The 22,110-nt window shown below is 35.4% G+C and overlaps 2 protein-coding genes and 1 long non-coding RNA gene across 5 annotated transcripts in view; 1 reads left to right on the forward strand and 2 right to left on the reverse strand.

Annotated features, from left to right (window-relative positions):
* LOC136041915 (uncharacterized) overlaps positions 1–22,110 on the forward strand; it is a 444,858-nt gene that overhangs the window by 68,262 nt on the left and 354,486 nt on the right. The gene's annotated exons all lie outside the window — the stretch shown is intronic.
* The window catches only part of LOC136041906 (NFX1-type zinc finger-containing protein 1-like), a 99,189-nt gene that overhangs the window by 44,025 nt on the left and 33,054 nt on the right, over positions 1–22,110 (reverse strand). For all 3 annotated transcript variants that reach the window (XM_065726702.1, XM_065726701.1, XM_065726703.1), the window contains exon 3: positions 18,007–18,135. In XM_065726702.1, the coding sequence (XP_065582774.1) occupies positions 18,007–18,135 (129 nt within the window). The remainder of the gene's footprint in view (positions 1–18,006; positions 18,136–22,110) is intronic.
* On the reverse strand, positions 11,639–18,000 carry LOC136041907 (uncharacterized). Its single transcript, XM_065726704.1, has one exon. It carries the CDS (start codon positions 15,474–15,476, stop codon positions 14,538–14,540), a length of 939 nt encoding a protein of 312 aa, XP_065582776.1. The 5' UTR covers positions 15,477–18,000; the 3' UTR covers positions 11,639–14,537.

The following is a 22,110-nucleotide window of genomic DNA, read 5'->3' on the forward strand; positions in this document are numbered from 1 at the left end:
TTCACGAACAAAAGAAAATCCACACGCAACAAGTTCCAGGAACATAAATCAATACGCAAGAACTTCCATAAACAAATGCAGTTTCACGAGGAGACAAATCTAAGTACAAGTTTCACGAAGAGAAAATGAATCTCTGATTTTTCGATATAGTTTTGTTTTCTTAGAATTTTTTTTTGTAAGAAGTATTTTTTGTTTTCTAAAAAGTATCGAATTTTTAGGAGTTATTTTTCTATTTTGTAAGAATTAATTTTGTTCTGTAAGAAGTATTTAGCATTTTGTATGAGCAATTTGTGATCTTTTATGCTATATTTGTTTTTTGTAAGCATTACTTTTTGTTTTGAAATAATTATTTTGTAATAACAGTTGGTGATTTCTTCGGATGTGTGCTGGAGTGTGTCAGAGGGCTGGCACATGCTGGCCTCAATTGTCATTGAGGAAACGTTATTACCAGTCACCAGAAGAGACGTTATTGGGGGTTTTCCATTAAGTTTAAATGATCGCTTCTAGCGTAAACGAACATTTCTGGAGGAAATTTCCTGAAAAATGCCATTAGTGCAATAATGCCTTCTAGAGGGTGCCGTGTGTCAGCTACTGAGTATCACAGGTTTGGAATTGTCACAGAACATTGCCATCTAGCAACGAAATGATAAGCTTCCTTAGTCAAGTTAAAAAACAATGGTCACTTTTAGTTAATAAAATTATTTTGTGGGAAAAAGGGTTAAAAAACCCCTTAAGCGGGATAATATGTGCCAAAGGGGTATCATTTGCCAGCCATAGATTATCACGGAGGCAGCCACATACAATATCTCGGAATAAATGGAGCTTAGTGCGGAATTGACGGGATCAGAATAGTGAAATTAGAGGGCAGAATTGGACGAAACCTGAGCCAGATTTGGAGTTGGGATTGGTGGCGGCATAGTGAGAACAGAAATCAGCTGAACCGGGGTGAAGGCAAGCAGAATCGAAGGTGGAACCGGCGTCAGACGCAGATAAAATGTCTTAGGAATGACAAGGGGTGCCAGAGGGGCAGTAATATTGTACAGTGGCGCATTTGTTTCTAAACGTACAGGTATTCCTACAAAAATGAAGGGTCAACATAGAGATTTACTTCGGTCAAAAAAACCTTTACCATAGCAAAGCGGCGTTTTCAAGCATTTTGTGGTGCAAATCAACGATTCTGGCCAAAAGAATGCCGAGAAGCAACTGTGTTAAAATTCCAAGATAGTCAATTGCTTTAGAATTACCAAAGAAAAACTATACGCGTATCCTCCTTTTTCAGAGGCAGTAAGGCCGTACGGTGACACATTAGTTTCTAAAGGTGCACGTAGTTCTACAAAATGACGGTTAACACAGAAATTTTATTTTAGCCAAAAAGACTGTCCCACAGCCAAGCGGAGTTTTCAGTCATTTCGTGGTGCATTCAGAGATGGTCAATTGATTTAGAATTACAGACGAAAAAACTATACGCATATTGAGCCTTTCGTTTCAGAGGCAGTAATGCCGTATGGTGGCGCATTGGTTTCTAACGGTGCAGGTAGTCCTACAAAATAACAGTTAACATAGATATTTATTTTAGCCAAAAATCCTGAACCCCCAGAAACTGAAAACACCGCAAAGCAGTGTTTTCAGTCATTTCATGGTACATAACATTAATTCTAGGCGAAAGCAGAAATTCCCTTCTGGGATTGGCTGCTAGGCCCACCAGCCCATTGGAATTGCTCGCTAGGGGATGGATCAGTCATTGAGTATCACAGGCTGGGAATTGAGAGAATATGATATTACCAAAAATTAACGAAATATAGAAATAAATCACACGTCTTGTGTCCCCATTTTCCTATATTTTGAGCAAACTTAGATAATTCTCTAAGAAAAAATCTCTAGACATTCTCTAAGAAGAAATATTTTTCTACGTTTTGAACAAATTTATATCATTCTCTAAGAAACTATCTCAAGAAGGACCCTCTAAAATGCTAGGATCATATCTCTAAGAAGAGAAGAATCCCTTTGTCTGGGTTTATAATACCCTTCTAAAGTATTACTTAGTAAGCAACTGCACTTCAGATACAACCAAACTCTATTAATCGATTTTACCCTCTGCATTTCAATTACTGAAGTCATAGGAAACGCATAATCAATAGCTTAATCATTCCAGTAAGCAGGACATGGAAATTCTCCTCGAGCTGAATTGGTTATTTCGTAGAATTTATTTCCTGAATCATAATATTAGACATTGATTCCTGGTCCAACTGTCTAGGGAGTAGTTCCATTCAATGGAAATGACCCTTTCGAATCCTAATGGGGACAAAAATCATTAGAATATAAATGTTCCCTGAAAAAACTCCTTGAAAGAAAAAGAAATCCCAAAGAAAAATCTATTGAAATACTAGGTAACACCGATGTGTTTGCTGTCATTACGTAACATCCCACATGTGCACCATCATTACGTAACATCAACACGCACCCCCCATCGTTACGTAGCACCCAAGTTTAAAATTTCGTCACATCCTATGTGTGTGCCGTCATTACATAGCACCCCACATGTGCGCTGCCATTACGTGACATCTAACGTTCGTGCCGCCATTACCTAGTTAAGTTATGTAAGATTACATCACGTAAATAATTAAGACACGCAAGATTGCGTAAAATCGCACGTGTTTACCGTTATTAAGTAACACCCACGTGTTTCCTCCTCAGTTACAACCGGGACTTCCCCGCTTGACTAACGGTGTCTAACAAGTCCAACTAAGTAACACCCACGCTTTTCCTCCTCATTTAAAACCGGGATTTTCCTGCTTGACTAACGGTGTCTAACAAGTCCATTATGTAACACCCCCAAAACCCTAATATGTAACAACGAAAAGTAAACATTCCCTATGACGTAACATGCACCTGCTGTCTTTCGTCAGAATATCGGGAAAGGGATCCATTTAAAACTAGGGCTGTTGTCAGAATGAGGAGATAGGGCTGACGTGGAATCCAGGGATATGTGTGTCGTAGAACAGATTGAGGCATCACTACTCTTTTGTCAACTTTACCATTTAGGATGTGCTCCTTTAAAAAAAAAAACCTACATCACGTGCAATATCATTATAAATTTAGTGTAAGGAAATACAGTGAAACCATTTTCCGAACAGAGAGGAAATGGGCTTTTGAAATCACAAGAAAGAACACCTTGGCATTTCATCAATAATATAAAAAAGCTTTATAAAGAACATGCAAATTTTTAATCTTTGAAGATTTTTAGCAACAAGTAAAACGGTCACCAGCTTGTTCACAGTATGCTTTTCGCAAGCAGTACCATTTACGGTTATGCTCCCCAAAAATCAAACTACGTGACGAAAACACTGCATGGTAAGCCTTCGCAAATAGGAGAGTGTAAACATAACATTTTAAAACCATAAATAAAATCGCCAACAATAATTGAAAAAAAAATCAATCGGGAAATTTTTGTCAGAGGATATTGGGGTAATGATTGTTATTCTTGTTATTTCGTATGTTGCTCCCCTTTTCCAATTGTATTCAATTTTCCTTTGGCATAATCCTATAGGAAACAACCCTCTTGCGCTGCCTATGTAAAGAGTTATACCATTTCAATGCATTATTTTTCTTCTATGGAAGGGTGGTCGCACAAACTTTGCAGGGGTCTCATTCAATCAAATAGTTCGTGGTAACGAACTGTAGTAAGGAGCGACTCAATAGTAACCAAAACTCTAAAAAATGGAATTTTGATACCAAAAGCTACATCAAAAGAAACGCATTTTAATGTTGATTTTCAATATATAAGTTTAATCCAGTTTAGTCTCACCCATCAAAAGTTACGAGCCTGAGAAAATTTGCGGTATTTTAGAAAATAGGGGGAAACATCCCTAAAAGTAATAGAATCTTAACAAAAATTACACCATCAGATTCAGCGTATCAGAGAACCCTGCTGCAGCAGTTTCCAGCTCCGAATGTGGAAAAATGTGGAATTTTGTATTTTTTTTGCCAGAAGGCAGATCACGGATGCGTGTTTATTTGTTTGTTTGTTGTTGTTTTTTCCCAGGGACGATCGGATCGACCCAGTTGTCCTAGAATTTTGCGAGAGGGCTCATTCTAACGGAAATGAAAAGTTCTAGTGCCCTTTTTAAGTGACCAAAAAAATTGGAGGGCACATAGGCCCCCTCCCACGCTAATTATTTTCCCTAAGTCAACGGATCAAAATTCTGAGATAGCCATTTTATTCAGCGTAGACGAAAAACCTTATAACTATGTCTTTGGGGACGACTTACTCCCCCAGAGTCCCCGTGGGAGGGGCTACAAGTTACAAATTTTGACTGGTGCTTACATATAGTAATGGTTATTGGGAAGTGTACAGGCGTTTTCAGGAGGATTTTTTGGTTAAGGGGAGGGGTTGAGAAGAGGGGGATATGCTGGGGGAACTTTCCATCGAGGAATTTGTCATGGAGGAAGAAAATTTTCATGAAGGGAGCGCAGGATTTACTAGATTATTAAAAAAAAAAACAATGAAAAAATAAATATGAAAAAGTTTTTTTCAGCTGGAAGTAAGGAGCAGCATTAAAACTTAAAATGAACAGAAATTATTACCCATATGAGGGGCTCACATCCTCCTAATAGCTCGTTCTTTACGCTAAAGTATTTTTAGTAATGTCAACTATTTATTCTACGGCTTTTGTGATTCAGGGGTCATTCTTAATGAATTGGGACAAAATTTAAGATTTAGTGTAAAGAGAGAGGTACTGACGAGGGGGCGAACCCTCTCATATATGTAATAAAAACATGAGAATAAGAAGTTCGTTACGTAAGCTAATTTATAACTTACGTATATCTTTTACTAATAAAAAGATTCGTAGAAAATTAAAAGTTCTAGTTGCCTTTTTAATTAACAAAAAAATTAGAGGGCAACTAGGCTTCCTACCCCGCTCTTTTTTTGTCAAAATCATTCGATCAAAATTATGAGAAAACCATTTAGCCCCCCCCCCCCAAAAAAAAAATATATGCATATTTCGTTTTAATTATTCCTCTGCGGAGAGCCAAAATCAAAGCATGCATTGATTCAAAAACGTTCAGAAATGAAATAAAAAAAAAAAACAAGTTTTTTCAACTGAAAGTAAGGAGCGACATTAAAACTTAAAACGAACAGAAATTACTTTGTATATGAAAGGGGCTGCTTCCTCATCAACGCCCTGCTCTTTACGCTAAAGTTTTTTACTGTTTTAAAAAGAAGAGTTGAGAGAAAGAGTCAAACTTTAGCGTAAAGAGCGGGGCGTTGATGAGGAAACAGCCCGTTTATTTTATCCGTTTTATCGATTTTTATCCTTTCTACAAATATAGCTCCTATCTCCAATTATTACTTTTTTTCCTCCCCCTGGCCACTTCGCATCGAAGGGATGGTTGTAAAAACTTCGCAGAGGGCTCATTCAGTTGTAAATCGGAAGTCTCATTGCCTCTTTTAAGAGCCACAACAGATTGATAGGCAGTCAGCATCTGTCCCAGATCATCTGTTACCTGATCCTTTCATAGCCCCATATAGTACTCGATCCAAATTTTAAAATAAGCATTTTGTTCAGAAACACCAAAAGGCCTAATAACTATGTCTTTCTCCCCTGAGAGCCCCCACAACAGACCCAGTTCAAGTCCTCAGTCGATGGCCTCACGATTTTTCCATTAATAACGAACCACAATTTGAGGCGATCTACCACAATAATTCGCTAAAAGCCCCCATTCCTAAAGAATCCGTTGAGAACTCCTTTGTTCAACGATTACCCCGTGTATGATGCTGCACAAGGGTACTTCTCACACGCAGTAATGAGTATCTCACGATTTTGATCGGATGTCTTTGGGTGTTAATGGTGGAGAGGGGCTGGTTCCCCTCAAATCATTGCGAAATATTACAAACGGCACTAGAAACTTTGAATTCATATCTAATAGACCCCCTCTGAAATTTTTACAATTACTCCTTGTATGCAAAGTGGCCTGATAAATTTTTTATATATAATACATGGAAACCTCGTCTCTCTTTACTTAGACAGTACCCTCATTTGGAACATTGTAAATGGCAATGATATAAGTCGGTTAAGATGCCTTCATGAGAGAGGGCCAGTATGTAGTTAAATAAATTTCAGAATTCTTTTTTTACTAAGTGATAGAGACGCGCTGGTCTGTCAAATCGAAATAACGGACGATGTAACTGACTCTTAATCAAATTCAGAACTTGTCAAAAGGACGTTAGAACGTGGCGGTTTCCTATGCTCCTGCCCAAAGGAGCTCATCAAGCACTATGGAATTGATGAAGGTTTTTGAGACAGTATGGAGTAAATTTTAAATACATGGACAAGACTTTTCAAACGCTCATAAAAACTACAAATAAATATACTTCAAGCTTGCGACATACATGCTGTTTCCTATCACTATTGGATGAGGACTCTAAAGCAATTCAATCGGAACTAACCAGCTGCGTGTATAAGGGAAAAATTCTTAAACAAAAAATGCTGTAAGGGGTTTCGTCATATTGATTAATTTCAACTCCGTATTAATTTCAGTTTTTTTTTTCACAATTCATTTAAATTAAAAATGAAAGAGATGCTCATCCTACCCGTTTGCGTACGAAATTCCAACTATGATTTGATATTGACACTTAATTGACATCCTTGGAAAAGTTGCTAACTCTCGATTTCTACTGAAAATACAGAGAAAATGGTAAAAAAAGCATGCACAAAATTAATTCTCAAGTCTCATACAGTTTTTTCCTTAAACCTCTGAGAGAATTAATTTAAGTACAAAAGATTAATGATTTGCACAGTTTCTTCCTCTTCAAGCGACATTTCCCAGACAATAAATTTGTACGATTTTGTAACATGTAAAGGAGTTAACCCAAAAAATTTCCCTTTGAGTCAATTGACAGACACAATTTTGACATAATGACAGTAATGGACCCTTGCACGTAAAAACATGGTATTTGCACATGTACAGAAAACAGAGATCAGACAAACATGTACAGAGAACTTGCAGTTAACTAGGGTGATTATTTTCGACTCAACGCGTAGTGATGGACTAGATACTCAAGATCTGTGACTCTAGATACAAAAATGGGACTGACCATCGACATAGATCGACGTTAATTTCTTGAAAGGTCCATGAGAGGGAGCTATTTAATCCATTGGGACCTTAAGCTGGAAACTAATTCACATAGAAACAGCTGGGAAAATATCAAATGATGTTTTACTCAGCATGGATTCATTTCACCCATCTGGTAGGTTTCACTACTCCACACCTTAAGGCAATCCCAAATGGTTCGACAATTTCTGACCCAGGCTACCCTGACAATGCCAATGATAAGGAGAACGGGGCTCAAGGACGGAATCCGAAATTGATGGAGTAATACCAGTGGAATGTCACGATTGAGAAACGCTCTTCTGTTCCAACTGAATAATACACGAATTGCCCTTGACTCCTTGAATGCTTACAAAAGTTCCCTAGAGAAGTGGTTTTGCATTTCACACCTTCAAAACAGAAACAAACTGCCAATATATTACCGAAACGGTCATAAAGAACTTTATCACAAAATAAGGCCTCAAAATTTGACCTACATGAAAACGTTTATCTGCACCTTAAAAAAAGTTACAAGACAAAGCCTATGGTTGAATATGGAACAATCGAATTTATTTTAAACATTCTATACATTTGGAAAATGTCCGCGATGGGAGCTGACACAAGGTTGCAACTGATTCGAATGAATACGCTTTAATTATTGTCGACCCACATTGTATATCATAATCCTAGCTTCAGATATGGTACTTTTACATACAAAGTAAGAAATATCGTTTTGCACAAAAATGTAGTTGCAGGTAGCTTAAAACAGGAAATTTCCAAGAAACTCATGTTGTAATTTTTACTTAAGATTAGCTAGAGTATGATAGTGGGCGAGGGACAAGAAGAGGTATGCTATTGAGATGCGGAATCGTTACTACTGAAAGTATCACGAGTGTCACACCTGCAAGTTTAATGCTGCTAGAGATGGTGTTAAAGTGCTACTATCAAACCATAGCTTATTCTGTGAGTATTGTGAAAGAGATGTATGTGTCATGTTAGGGATCAGCTTGATTTGAATAAAACCATTTATTTTCTTCCCGAAGGGAAGTTTTTCTTGATTATAAGAAAAGTTATGTTTAAGGTAGTCATGGTGCTTACTGAACTTAAAATATAACATATATATATATAGAAATATATATATATATATATATATATATAACAATTTCTATGTAAATAGTGATACCAAGAATAACACACTGTTTTTTCATCTAATACGGTATCAATTCTACTTTTGGGTTTAAAAATTCTTTAAGTTTTTTTTAATGTTTACGATTCACTGTTGTCACACAGAAAGATATTTATTGAATAAAGAAACATATTTTCAGTTTTTGTGAAACTTCAGATTGTAAATTATGTTTGAATTAAAGTTCCATTTAGTTCCTTTCTGTGTAGGAGCTCCAGTTCTTAATTTTTAATTAAAAAGAATTCTGAAACGTGGTAACGTGGTATAATATTAAAAGTTATACCAAAGAAAATTTACTATTACGATGACATATGGAAAGAATCGCGTGAAAAAATGAAGAGGATGGATTCCCCTTATGAAGAGGATGGATATTTTTAAAACAATGGAACCAAATTCTTGGCTTGTTATTTACGATTTGGCTAAATCTATTGATCACTGGTCTAGAAAGACAATTATTACAATATGTCCCCATTATAAGATATTTGTGTAACCGCCATGTAACTTAGTTCCATTTTCACTAAATTGTGTTCGTCTTACTTCTCAGAAAATTCATTCCTAATCACAACCTTACCTAACGTAAGCTAGTTTAACCTAACCTGGTTATGTCGAACAGTCAAAAGTTCATGACCTAAATATATTCAGAATCAAACAGTTCGTGGTAACGAACTGTAGTAAGGGGCGACCCGGCTCAATAGTAATCGAAACTCTAAAAAATGGAATTTTGATACCAATAGCTACATCAAAAGAATCGCATTTTAATGCTGATTTTAAATATACAAGTTTGATCAAGATGATTTTTACCCATCAAAAGTTACGACCCTGAGAAAATTTGCCTCATTTTAGAAAATAGGGGGGAGACAACCCCTAAAAGTAATACAATCTTAACGAAAATCGCACCATCAGATTCAGCGTATCAGAGAACCTTAATGCAGAAGTTTCAAGCTCCTATCTACAAAAATGTGGAATTTCGCATTTTTTTCCAGAAGGCAGATCACGGATGCGTGTTTATTTGTTTGTTTGTTTTTTTTTCCAGGGGTGATCGTATCGACTGAGTGGTCCTAGAATCTTGCGAGAGGGCTCATTCTAACGGAAATTAAAAGTTCTAGTGCCCTTTTTAAGTGACCAAAAAATTGGAGGGCACCTAGGCCCCCTCCCACGCTCATTTTTTCCCAAAGTCACCAAATAAAAATTCTGAGATAGCCATTTTATTCACCATAGTCGAAAAACCTAATAACTATGTCTTTAGGGGCGACTTACTCCCCCGCAGTCCCCGTGGGAGGGGCTGCAAGTTGAAAACTTTGACCTTTGTTTTCGACGTTTTCGGGGGGATTTTTTGGTTTAGGCGGGAGAGTTGAGGGGTGGGGGTTACGTGGGAGGATATTTCCATGGAGACTTCTCATGGGGGAAGAGAATTTCAATGAAGGGGGCGCAGGGTTTTCTAGCTTTATTTGAAAAAACAATAAAAAAATAAATATGAAAAGTTTTTTCTACTGAAAGTAAGGAGCAGCATTAAAACTTAAAACGAACAAAAATTATTACGCATATGAGGGGTTTACCTCCTCTTTATACCTCGCTCTTTACGCTAAAGTATTTTTAGTAATTTCAACTATTTATTCTACGGCCTTTGTGATTCAGAGGTCTTTCTTAAGAAATTGGGACACAATCTAAGCTTTAGTGTAAAGAGCGAGGTATCGACGAGGGTTGAACCCCCTCATATACGCAATACAAATCTACGAATATAGAAGTTCGTTACGTAAGTTAATTCGTAAGTTACGTATATTTTTTACCAATGAAAACGTTTGTAAAAAATTAAAAGTTCTAGTTGCTTTTTTAAGTAATCAAAAACTTGGAGGGCAACTAGGCCTCCTCCTTCGCTTCTTTTTTCTCAAAATCTTCCGATTAATTGCAATTAATTAATATGCAAATTTGTTTTAATTATTTATGTGCGGAGAGCCAAGATCAAAACATGCATTAATTCAAAAACGTCCAGAAATTAAATAAAAAAAAACAAGTTTTTGTAACGGAAAGTAAGGAGCGACATTAAAACTTAAAACGAATAGAAACTACACCGTATATGAAAGGGGCCTTTCCTCCTCAACGCCCCGCTCTTTACGCTAAAGTTTCTTACTGTTTTAAAAAGTAGAGTTAAGAGAGAGGGTCAAACTTTAGCGTAAAGAGCGGGGCGTTGAGGAGGAAAAGCCCCTTTCATAAACAGAGTAATTTCTGTTCGTTTTAAGTTTTAATGTCGCTCCTTACTTTCCGTTACAAAAACTTGTTTTTTTTATTTAATCATAAACTAACTCTAAAGTTAAGCTACATTAATGTATCTAAATCGAACATAAAAAAAATTTACAAATGAGCGATTTATTCCCCACGTGCTTAAATTTTCAAACAGTTCGTGGTAACGAACTGCATGTAAGGAGCAACCCGGCTCAATAGCAACCGAAGCTGTAGAAAACTGAACTTCATTACCAATAGAAATATCAAAAGAATCAAATTTTTATTGTAATTTCAAATATATAAGTTCCATTAAGTTTTGTCTTAAGCATCAAAGGTTACGAGCCTGAGACACTTTGCACGATTTTCGAAAAAGGGGAAACATCCCCTGAAAGACATAGTATTTAATGAAAATCCCTTTTTAAGGGACCAAAAAATTGGAGGGCAACTAGGCCCCCCTTCCACGCTACTTTTTTTTTACAAAATTGTCCGATTAGACTTTATAGATAGCACAGACGAAATACAACTATGTCTTTTGTGATAACATGACCCCTCATAGTCCCTGGGGAAAGGTCTTTAAGTTGCGAAATTTGCCCATTGTTTACGTATAGTATTCGCTATTGGGAAGTATGCATATATTTTAAGGGGTGGAGAGGTCTTTAAGTTATATAATTTGCCCATTGTTTACGCATAGTATTTTATTGGGAAGTATGCAAACATTTTTTGGATGGGGAGTGCCGAAAAACTTTAGCGTTAAGAATGAAGTGTTGAGGAGAGGGCAACCCCCTCCCCCATATACGATATAATTTCTTTTCGTTTTAAGTTTTAATGTTGCTCCTTATACTGAGTTGGAAAAACTTGTTCTATTTTATTTAATAAGCTTACAGAATACAAACTTAAGTTATGATTTTGGACGGTATACACATTTGTCAACTAAAAATCAAAATAAGCATGTCAATCCATATTTATCTTTTCACTAATAGGTAAAAGGTAATAGGTTTCACTGCTTGTAAGAATTTCTAAAATAGAATACAAATTATTTTCTTCGCTTTTTAGGTTTCAAATATATATATATATATATATATATATATATATATATATATATATATATATATATATATATATATATATATATATATATATATATATATATATATATATATATATATATGCAATAATAAAAGTTAAATACTGCCTCCAGGTAAAAAAAAATGTTTTTGTTGAGTCATTGAATACTTTTTAAAAGTTTTTCCATAAAAAAGTGACGAGAAAAATTGACAAAAAAAGTTGACAGAATGTCAATGGTTACAAGAAAGAGTTGCAAAAACCAAAAACAAATGTCCTTATTTTTTATTTTTTTTTTACAAAGATAGATAAAATAAATAGTAAGAGATCTTTATATTTTTTCTAAGAAAAAATTACTATAAAAAACATGGTTATGAAAAAGAAGTTACAAAAAACATGACAAAACACAACAATCAAAAGGTATTTATAGAAACTGTAACTACTGCTACTACTAAGAACTCGCTATGGCACCAGGCCACCTGTGGCCTTGCACACTCCTCCATTTATTTATTATATAAATAAAATGATACCTCAATTTATTTAGAGCCTCCCTCTTTACACCCTCCTAAGAAGGTCCAATTTAACAAAAATCATTTCTTACTACCTGTTCTCACCCAATTCGGACACGACCTTCTTTTTGTTTGGCTCTAGGTGACTGGCCGAAAAGGACGACCTTTGACTATGTTTTTGACAATGTGTTATCATCCATAGAACAAATCCTAGTCATTTCGAACTTACTCTCGTTATAGCCCTAGAAAGCGGGATAGGACCACATTTTTCGCACAGCTTGGTGTTTGAAAGACTGTCAGTCAGACGGGTACCAAAAACCATCCATTGACAGTTTCTCTAGAAAATGTCTAAGAATTCCACCTCCATCTTTCGGCGCACCAACCTTTTAGAACCATACTTAACCAATGTCATCATTTCTAATACTCTACGACATTAAATATACAGACATAGACTGCTCTTGGAAAGCCAGAGAACCGCTTATCGCAGCATAATCCATGCCAATAGAAATGTAGATCATTTAACAGCCCAGCAAAGCAATAAATGATGGCTCTATCTAGTTTCAGGTCATTAATTCAGAAAATGTGTAACTTGTGGAGATCGTCAATAAGATGGTTAAGCTAAACTTTGACCATATTCACTAATTGGATTTGCTTGCTGGCGATAGAACAAAAATGTTTAGCAACGTTCACCCGTACTGTAAATAATCGTATCTTGAATTGCTAGAAATTGCCCTGTTATTTCCTAGATTTACCGCATAAAAAGGACAAGATGATATATTAAGGATTGGTTTGCAATATTGGGGTCTTTCTTGATCATTTGAACTACGATGATATGATGTTAGTTAGAAACAAGAACTATTTTTCTAAACTACTCAATTTTTTTTAATATGTTTCACAGGATAGCATACATTGATTCCAACACAGATTAATCCAGTGCTCCCAATTTACATAAAAACTTAATATATCTAAGTATGTACAATTACTTACTATATAGGAAACGATTTTTGAGAGAATAACATGCTTCAAACAACTCTTTAACAAAAAGACGAATCACTAAACACGACAGTCTCAATTAATGATTCATCGATAGATTTCATATTAACTGTTAGACAATATTTTGACAATTTAGAAAAGAAGAAGAAAAATTTAAAAACGTTGCATATACTAATGATAAGAAACAGCAGAAAATACGAAAACCATTCCATGATGGAATTCGAGAACATGAAATAAGACTCAGTGGCAAAGAACATGTTAAAGTTAAGATTTTTGTTACTGTATGTGATTCTTTAATAAGCAACATTAAAAAAAAAAAAAAAAAAAAACATCTGAGGGATACAAAACCATTCACAATAAATTGAAAACAATTGTTCATGATAGTGATGTTAGTGACTTCAATAGAACAGGGCTTAAGCATTACAGAACTGAAAAAATGAAGTATTACAACTTAAGACTTTTACAAGTAAAGAAAATAATATTTCGCCCGTATCAATGTGGTCATTCATTCAAGAAAATAATTTAATTAAAAAACTCAGTAATTTAATCATAATTTTGAGCGTTTATTTAACCCTTCCAATAAGCAATGCAAGTGGTGAAAGAACATCCTCAGTAATGGCAAAAAAATCTGGATCCTCATTAGGCCTTCACAATTAAATAATTTATTATTACTTTATATAGAAAAAGTAATTAGATGACTCTATTAATTATGGCAAAACTAATTGACGGGTTTGCAGAATTAAAAGTAAGAAAAAAGGCAACACAAAAAATCCATCTGGGTATATTCGATTAAGTGTCATTGTTTGGTTTAATAAATGGTGTTTATGTTTGTGTGTTTTAATAAATTATATTTATTTAGTTTTTATACATGAACATTATTTTTTCTTAGAATCTAGGGCCCACTTTAGCCTTAGTTGGCCCCTGTCTCAGCACTCACGTCTCGAGGGAGATGGGGTTGCAATAGATAGACAAAGAATATGGACAACTAATAAGAGTGGAAACTGGCACTAGTAACGACAAAATTTTTTTTTACGCCAACTAGCATCTGGCGACACTTGACATATTTTCAAGCTTTATAATCGATTTTTCCATCATGAACTGAGCTCCGACATTTATTAATACCCTAATTTCACCAATTCCTCTAATTAAACTATTTGTTCTTATTATTACACAGATAAAATACAAAATGTCACCAAACACTGGATGACGTTGATGCTTTTTTTGTCGACACTAGCGCCAATTTCCACTCTTATAAGTTACCGATACTCTTTGGTAGATAGGATTGAAAAAAAAAAAAATCACAAGAGTTTCAATTATGTAATTTCAACAAGGTACATTAAGATTCAAACAAATCTGGTCTAGAATAATCTATATGTTAGTAGAAAAAGAGAGAAAATTTATCAATCTATCAGTAATATATGTTAAGATTCCAATAATAAAACATTACGCCTGTCATTAACAAGTAAATTATTAGGAAATTTTCATAAACAACTGTTGCGCTTAATTATTAATTGGTCTAGCCGTTGAAGAATATCTGAGACACTTGGTCGCTTCACAGCATCAATATCCAAACACTTGAACACAAGATCCTGGAACGAAGATGAAACTTGTGATTTCATCATTTTGTAAAGTATTACTTGTTTAACATTACATGCATTTAGTCCTTCTTCAAAAGGTTCTTCGCCAATTAGAAGTGATGCCAGAGTAATGCCTAAGGACCAAGTAGTCACTGGGCCTATTGCATAATTTCTTTTTTTCAGTTCTACCTCAGGAGCAATATATCCAGGTGTGCATACCACATTTTTATTTGCCTTTCCTAATTTTACAGCTGCACCAAAGTTAGTTACTTGAATATTATCATTTTGATTAATAAGTATGCTACCACATTTCAAATCTCGATGTGCAACACCAGCCTTTTCTATATCCAGAACTGCTGCTACTATCTGCCGAAAAATGTGAGCAACCCTAGGTTCACTCAAGGGTTTCCGACTGCCAATGAATTCTTTCAATGTTACAGAATCCCCAATCGATTCCGTAATAATCCACCATTCATCTTCTATCATGTAGACATCAAGTAGTTTGACACAGCTATCTACATCTTTCATCAAATTCAAATACCGGATTTCTTTTGGTGGTTTTATTCTAGAAAAGATCCACTGCAGTTTGTTCCTTTTCAGCTTGATCTTTTTCACTCTGACTTGTCTTTTATCTTCCCTCCGAATTGCAGCACACACACTATCCGGCTGATCTTCTGAAAGCTTTTCATCCGTCATAGTATATTTCTTGATAAAGAGGTCTAAATCAGACTGTCTAATATTGTTTTTCTGGGTTTCACTCCACCTCCGGGATTCCTTATTCATTTTTTCGAATACACACAGGTTCTCAGTATATATCTGCTTCCAAGTACCATTCTGTGTCATTTACAAGCCGTGAATTAATTTGATGAAAAATTCCTTGTCGTTATTAAAAATTTAAACTTACTAGGAACTTACTGATAAACTTACTAGGGGTAAAGATAGCCAAGCCTTTTACTTTAGTAAAATCAAATGTTTTGCATCAATCAGTATTCCCCACTTTATGAATATTAAAAAGAATTATAAAATTATGTAAAAAAAAAAAATTACAATACGTCATTTATTCTTTGACAATACTGTCAAGAGCTTTATCCTAAAGAAATCAATTTAGACATTATCACATAATGTAACACATTTTCGCTATGACAAAAAAAAAAAAAACAACTAAAGACTAAACCAAAACTAAAAAATAGAATGCTGTTTCCATATACACCAATAAAAAAAAATCAGTAGAAAAACAAAAAAAATTTACAATAAGTCATTTATTCTTCGACAATAACGTCAAGAGCTTTATCCTGAAGGAATTAATTTAGTCATCATCATAGAATGTAAATTTTTTTTTGTCATGACGTCACAGAATAAAACTTATCCTAAAAAGCTTAATTTATTTTAAATAATTAATTCTGTTCGTTTTAGGGTTCAACTACTATCAAGGGCATCGTTTCGGGGGAGGGGGGTTGCCCCCCAATAATTTGGAGAAAATTACTATTATATAGCCCGTTTCCCTTGACTATCTGGATATGGACTCCTCTTGCCCCCCACCTCCAATAAAATACTAAAGCTACTAACCTGACTATTATGACATTATTTCTGCTCGTTTTGGGTTTAAACTTCGCTCTTTACCTTGCCTTGAAGAACATTTAGGAAAAGGCATTTTCTTTAATTCTCTTCGCCGTTTCTTTACGCTCAATTCAAAATAAATAGTTTTTATATAGTAGAGTAATAGCGCGCAGAATGGATATGCGGCAACCCAATCTTATTTGCCCAAACATCCAAAAGTTACTACTACATGTTTACTACTAGAGAGATTCCAACAACACTAATTTTCAAACAATTCATCTTTTTTGCCGTTTCAACGAAACTACCTCCATCTTTGAATAATTGCTGAGTATGAGCATGAGTACTTACGACACTAAGTTATGCTCCAAATAAAAACCTAGCTAAGGTTATTTTCAGCCGAGCAAATCTCCATGGAGACACCAAAACATGTGAAAAGAGCTGTAAGAGGTTTAATTTCTTTTCAATATTTGTGTATAAATTTATATTAGAAATATAATAAGTCTATTATCAAACAGTTCGTGTTCGTGTTAACGAACTGTAAGTAAGGAGCGACGTTCCTCATAATAGCCAAAACTAAAACACAGAATTCTGGCTTATTATGCTGATTCCATATAATAATGTATTAAATTATATACTGAATATATATAATTTAATGAATATATAATATACAGCTTGAAAAAATTTAAAAGCAAAGAATAAAACTTAACTGATTTCAAAGAATCTTAATGAAAATGACACCATCAGATTCAGCGTATCAAAGAACTCTAACGTGGAAGTTTCAAGCTCTTGTCTACAAAAATGTGGAATTTTGTATTTTTTGAAAGGTACATCAACTATGTGTTTGGAGATGACATGACCCCCAGAACCGCCGGAGGAAGGGCCGCAAGTTACATCTAGTATTTACTACAGGAAAGTATACCGACATTTTCCGGAGGGGATTTTCTGGGGATGGATTTTCTACAAGGAGAATTTCCATTAGGATGGAAGTTTCTGGGTGTGAACTTTCCAGGGGAAATTTTACTCAGGGGAATTTGCCAGAATGTTTATATGAAATTCGTTTATTTGTGTTACCTTCTAGTCGGCAACCCCGTTTTACATGTGATGCTTTGGGGGAATTGTCCAGGGGAAATTTTCGTCACAATTGGAATTCTCTGGGGGATTTTTACGTTGTAGGAGGAGGAGTGAAATTTCCATGAGAGAAAATCTCCATAAAGGAAGTATCACCAGGAGAAATTTTCCACGGGGAAATTTCCTTTGGAAGAAAGTACTTTACGGGAAATATTTTCCAAGCAGGGGGGGGGGATTCCCCCATGACCTTAAAAAGGTTCAGAAATGAAATCAAAACAAGTTTTTCTTCAAATGAAAGTGTGTTAAGGACTATTTTTCAGACAGAATTGTAAGCAAGAAATTTTCCGGGGGGAATTTGTAGCGAGGATGGAATTGTCCGCGGGTAATTCCCCGGCTGACAAATTTTACGTGCGAGGAACTTTCTATAGAGGAATTTTTCGTTCAGGATTTTCCAAGGAGGGGGTGGATTTCCTGGGACTATTTGAAAAGTGATCAGAAATTAAATGAAAAAACAAGTTTTTTTCTACTGAAAGTAAGGAGCAACATTAAAACTTAAAACGAAGAGAAATCATTCCGTATATGAGTGGGGCTGCCCCCTCCTCTATAGCCTGCTCTATACACTAAAGTTCAACCTTTTGTCTCGATTCTTTAAGAACGATTCCTGAACCATAAGGGCCGTGTAGCTAGAATCAGAACCTTTTTTTGAAAGTTCTTAAAAAACAGTACTTAAAGTGAATTTGTCCGTTACCATGTGCAGGGCCTTCGAGTGACATCTTAATTGCATAGTAGAGTTGTTCTTCCTCCGTCATTGATGCAAAACTGGGTTCAGCTCTCGCTTCAACAGGCACCGATGGAATCAGATTCCCTCTGGAACTAACTAAAAGGAAAAAGTACGACTCAAAACAGTGAATCCGTAACTAAACCGTAAAAAACCCTAAACACAAAAGAAAGATAAGAGCAATGACCGTAAACAGCATCAAGAATCCCGTTTATGCCCTTATGCAATCCTAAAAAAAAAAAAATTGTGTATTTATTTCGAGTAAAATAACGGAACTGAGGATAAAAACCGCTTACTATTACTTCCAACCTTAAAAAGTTTTGATTGTCCAAGCAACTCAAAAATTAAAAGTTTGTCGTTAATCGTTGGTAAAGAGTAATATGTCTCCCATGGATTATGTCTTGTCTTTCTTTTTCTCCAGGCCTCACCGTATGGAAAGTATTGTAGTAAGAATTGGGAAGAACGCTCATTCAATCCTAGAACTTTTCAAAGTTCAAGCAATTTAAAATTTTATTTCACTGTAATTTCTATTTCTATTTTCAGTGTTGTAAGTAAAAAAGAAAATATTTGTAATATAATGTTTACAGTAAAGCGCAAATGACGCAGTAGGCTTTATATATTTACAGTTTGGGAAGGTGGCAGTACCCAAACTCTTGTTTGTAGTGACTTTGTTCGTTTTAAGCTTGATTTGAAAGTTCAACTTAAGTCTTACTTGTTTTAAGATTAAAATTGAGTATTTCTTAGCTATGATTGTTTCTTTAATTTTCGTTTGTTTTGGATTTCATTTACCATAAAACATCAAAGTATCAAAACACCAAAGAAACAGTTTTTTTTTCAACATTAAAGTTTCAAAGTTCAACTTTCCCCTCTTCACTCCCAGAAAGTAGTCACAAGTGGATGTAGTAGCAGTTGCAGGCAGTCGCAGTAACTGGTACAAGTTGTCACAGTCGCAACCAGTCTCACTTGCAGCCGCAACGGTAGCTGTAGTAGTGGCCCTGAATGCTTCAAGTTAATACCCTTACCCGTTCCTAAAATATGGAGATACGCCTTTTTGATAACTTGGATACAGGTAGTTTCGTTTGATTTTGCTCAACATTTCCAAAATTTGGCCACAAAATGTAAAAAAATGGACAAATTGCGTAATTTACATTCTTTGCCCCAGGAACTGTGAGGGTATGGCATCCCCAGAGGCCTAGCTATTAGACTTTGTAACTATTTTGAATAAAATGGCTTTTTATGATCTCTATCAGCATTAAGGGGAGCATCTAAAAGAACAAGAGGTGGGGGGGGTGCCCTTCGTTACTATTTCAACATCCCTCTAGGCTAGCCTATTATGTTTCAACTTAATATCCTTAGCCGTTCCTTAGATGTTGCTGTTGTGTCCTTTTGACAACCCTCCTGCATATAGTGTGCTTTGTTTTTGTTTATTCTCCTCCTCAACCTTTTTTAAGGATTTAACTTTAAAATCTTTAGCCTTTTTGGAGACTCAGGATCGAATATACTCCCTTTCCCTAATTACCAGCCTTGCATATAAACAACAGACAACTTATAAACTTATAACACTTGCCTCAGAGGTTGTGGGGGATACGTCATCCCCAGAGTAGTCATTTTCATTTTTTTTTAACGACAATTTTGAACAAGATGACTATTCCATTGATCAGATATCTTTGGAAAGAGGGCAGCTAAAAATGGAATGGGAGGGGGATTGGTTACCCTCCAACAGTATTTTAGCATCCTCCTCAACATGTCCTGAAAGTTTGAACTTAGTACTCTCAGCAGTTCTGGCGATATTGCAGATAAACTTCATGTGATAAACAGAATGCACATAGCATGTTTAGATTTAATTTAACATGCCCCTTAGAATTCCCCACAGTTGCACTTTAATACTTAAGGCTTTTTCTTTACGCTAAAGCTTTTAATTGTTTTAAAAAGTAGAATTGTGGCAAAGAGTCAAACTTTAGCGTAAAGAGCGAGGGATTGCGGAGGGGACAACCCATTTCATATACGGAGTAATTTCTGTTCGTTTTAAGTTTTAATGTCGCTCCTTACTTTCAGCTAGTAAAATTAGTTTTTTTTTAATTTAATTTCTGAACGTTTTTGAATTAATGCATGTTTGGTTTTGGCTCTCCGCACGTACATTATTAAAATGAAATTTGTATATTAATTCTTTTTTTTGCTAAATGGCTTTCTCTTAGTTTTGATCAGACGATTTTGAGAAATAAGGGGTGGAGAAGGAGGCCTAGTTGCCCTCCAATTTTTCGGTTACTTAAAAAGGCAACTAGAACTTTTAATTTTTAACGAACGTTTTTATTAGTAAAAAATTTACGTAACTTAAGAATTTACTTACGTAACAAACTTTCATAATCTTATATTTTTATTTTGTACACGAGGGGGTTTGTACCCTCGTTAATACCTCGCTCTTTACACTAAATCGTAAGTTTTGTCCCAATTCTTTAAGAATGACCCCTGAATCAGAAAGGCCGTAGAATAAATAGTAGAAATTACTAAAAATACTTTAGCATAAAGAGCGAGGTATTTATCTCCTCCTAAATACCTCACTCTTTATGCTAAAGTATTTTTAGAACCCCTCATATGCGTGTTAATCTCTGTTCGTTTTAAGTTTCAATGCTACTCTTTGCTTCCATTTGAAAAAACGTTTTCATGTTTATTTTTCATTGTTTTTATATAGTAATGCTAGAAAATCCTGCGCCCTTTTCATTGAATTTTTCTTCCCCCATGACAGATTCCTCAAAATTTTGATCCGTTGACTTTGGGGAAAAATGAGCGTGGGAGGGGGCCTAGATGCCCTCCAATTTTTTTGGTCACTTAAACAGGGCACTAGAACTTTTCATTTCCGTTAGAATGAGCCCTCTTGTGACATTCTAGGGCCACTTGGTCGATACGATGACCCCTGGAAAAAAAAACAAAAAAAAACGAACAAACAAACAAATAAACACGCACCCGTGATTTGTCTTCTGGCAAAAAATACAAAATTCCACATTTTTGTAGATAGGAGCTTGTAACTTCTACAGGAGGGTTCTCTGATACGCTGAATCTGATGGTGTCTTTTTTGTTAAGATTCTACGACTTTTAGGGGGTGTTTCCCCTTATTTTCTTAAATAAGGCAAATTTTCTCAGGCTCGTAACTTTTGATGGGTAAGACTAAACTTGATGAAACTTATATATTTAAAATCAGCATTAAAATGCAATTCTTTCGATGTAGCTATTGATATCAAACTTCAATTTTTTAGAGTTTTGGTTACTATTGAGTAGGGTCACTCCTTACTACAGTTCGTTACCACGAACTGTTTGATGACCCCTGAATAAGAAAGGCCGTAGAATAAATAGTTGAAATTACTAAAAATACTTTAGCATAAAGAGCGAGGTATATATCTCCTCCTAAATACCTCGCTCTTTATGCTAAAGTATTTTTAGAACCCCTCATATGCGTAATAATCTCTGTTCGTTCTAAGTTTCAATGCTACTCCTTCCTTTCATTTGAAAAAACATTTTCATGTTTATTTTTCATTGTCTTCTTATAGTAATGCTAGAAAATCCTGCTCCCTTTTCATTGAATTTTTCTTCCCCCATGACAGATTCCTCCAAGGAAATATCCTCCAACATAGCCCCCTCCCCTCAGCCCCACCCCAAAACAAAATAAAATCCCCCTGAAAACGTCTGTACACTTCCCAATAACCATTACCATATGTAAATACTGGTCAAGTTTGTAACTTGCAGCCCCTCCCCCAGGGATTGTGGGGGATTAAGTCATCCCCAAAGACATAGTTATTATGGTTTTCAACTATGCTGAACAAAATGGCTATCTCAAAATTTTGATCCGTTGACTTTGGGAAAAAATGAGCGTGGGAGGGGGCCTAGATACCCTCCATTTTTGGTCACTTAAAAATGGCACTAGAACTTTTCATTTCCGTTAGAATGAGCCCTCTTGCGACATTCTAGGACCACTTGGTCGATACGATGACCCCTGGGAAAAAAAACAAAAAAAAACAAAAACAAAACAAACAAATAAACACGCACCCGTGACTTGTCTTCTGGCAAAAAATACAAAATTCC

This window comes from Artemia franciscana, unplaced genomic scaffold, assembly GCF_032884065.1.
Source record: "Artemia franciscana unplaced genomic scaffold, ASM3288406v1 PGA_scaffold_49, whole genome shotgun sequence".
NCBI classification, from domain to species: domain Eukaryota; kingdom Metazoa; phylum Arthropoda; class Branchiopoda; order Anostraca; family Artemiidae; genus Artemia; species Artemia franciscana.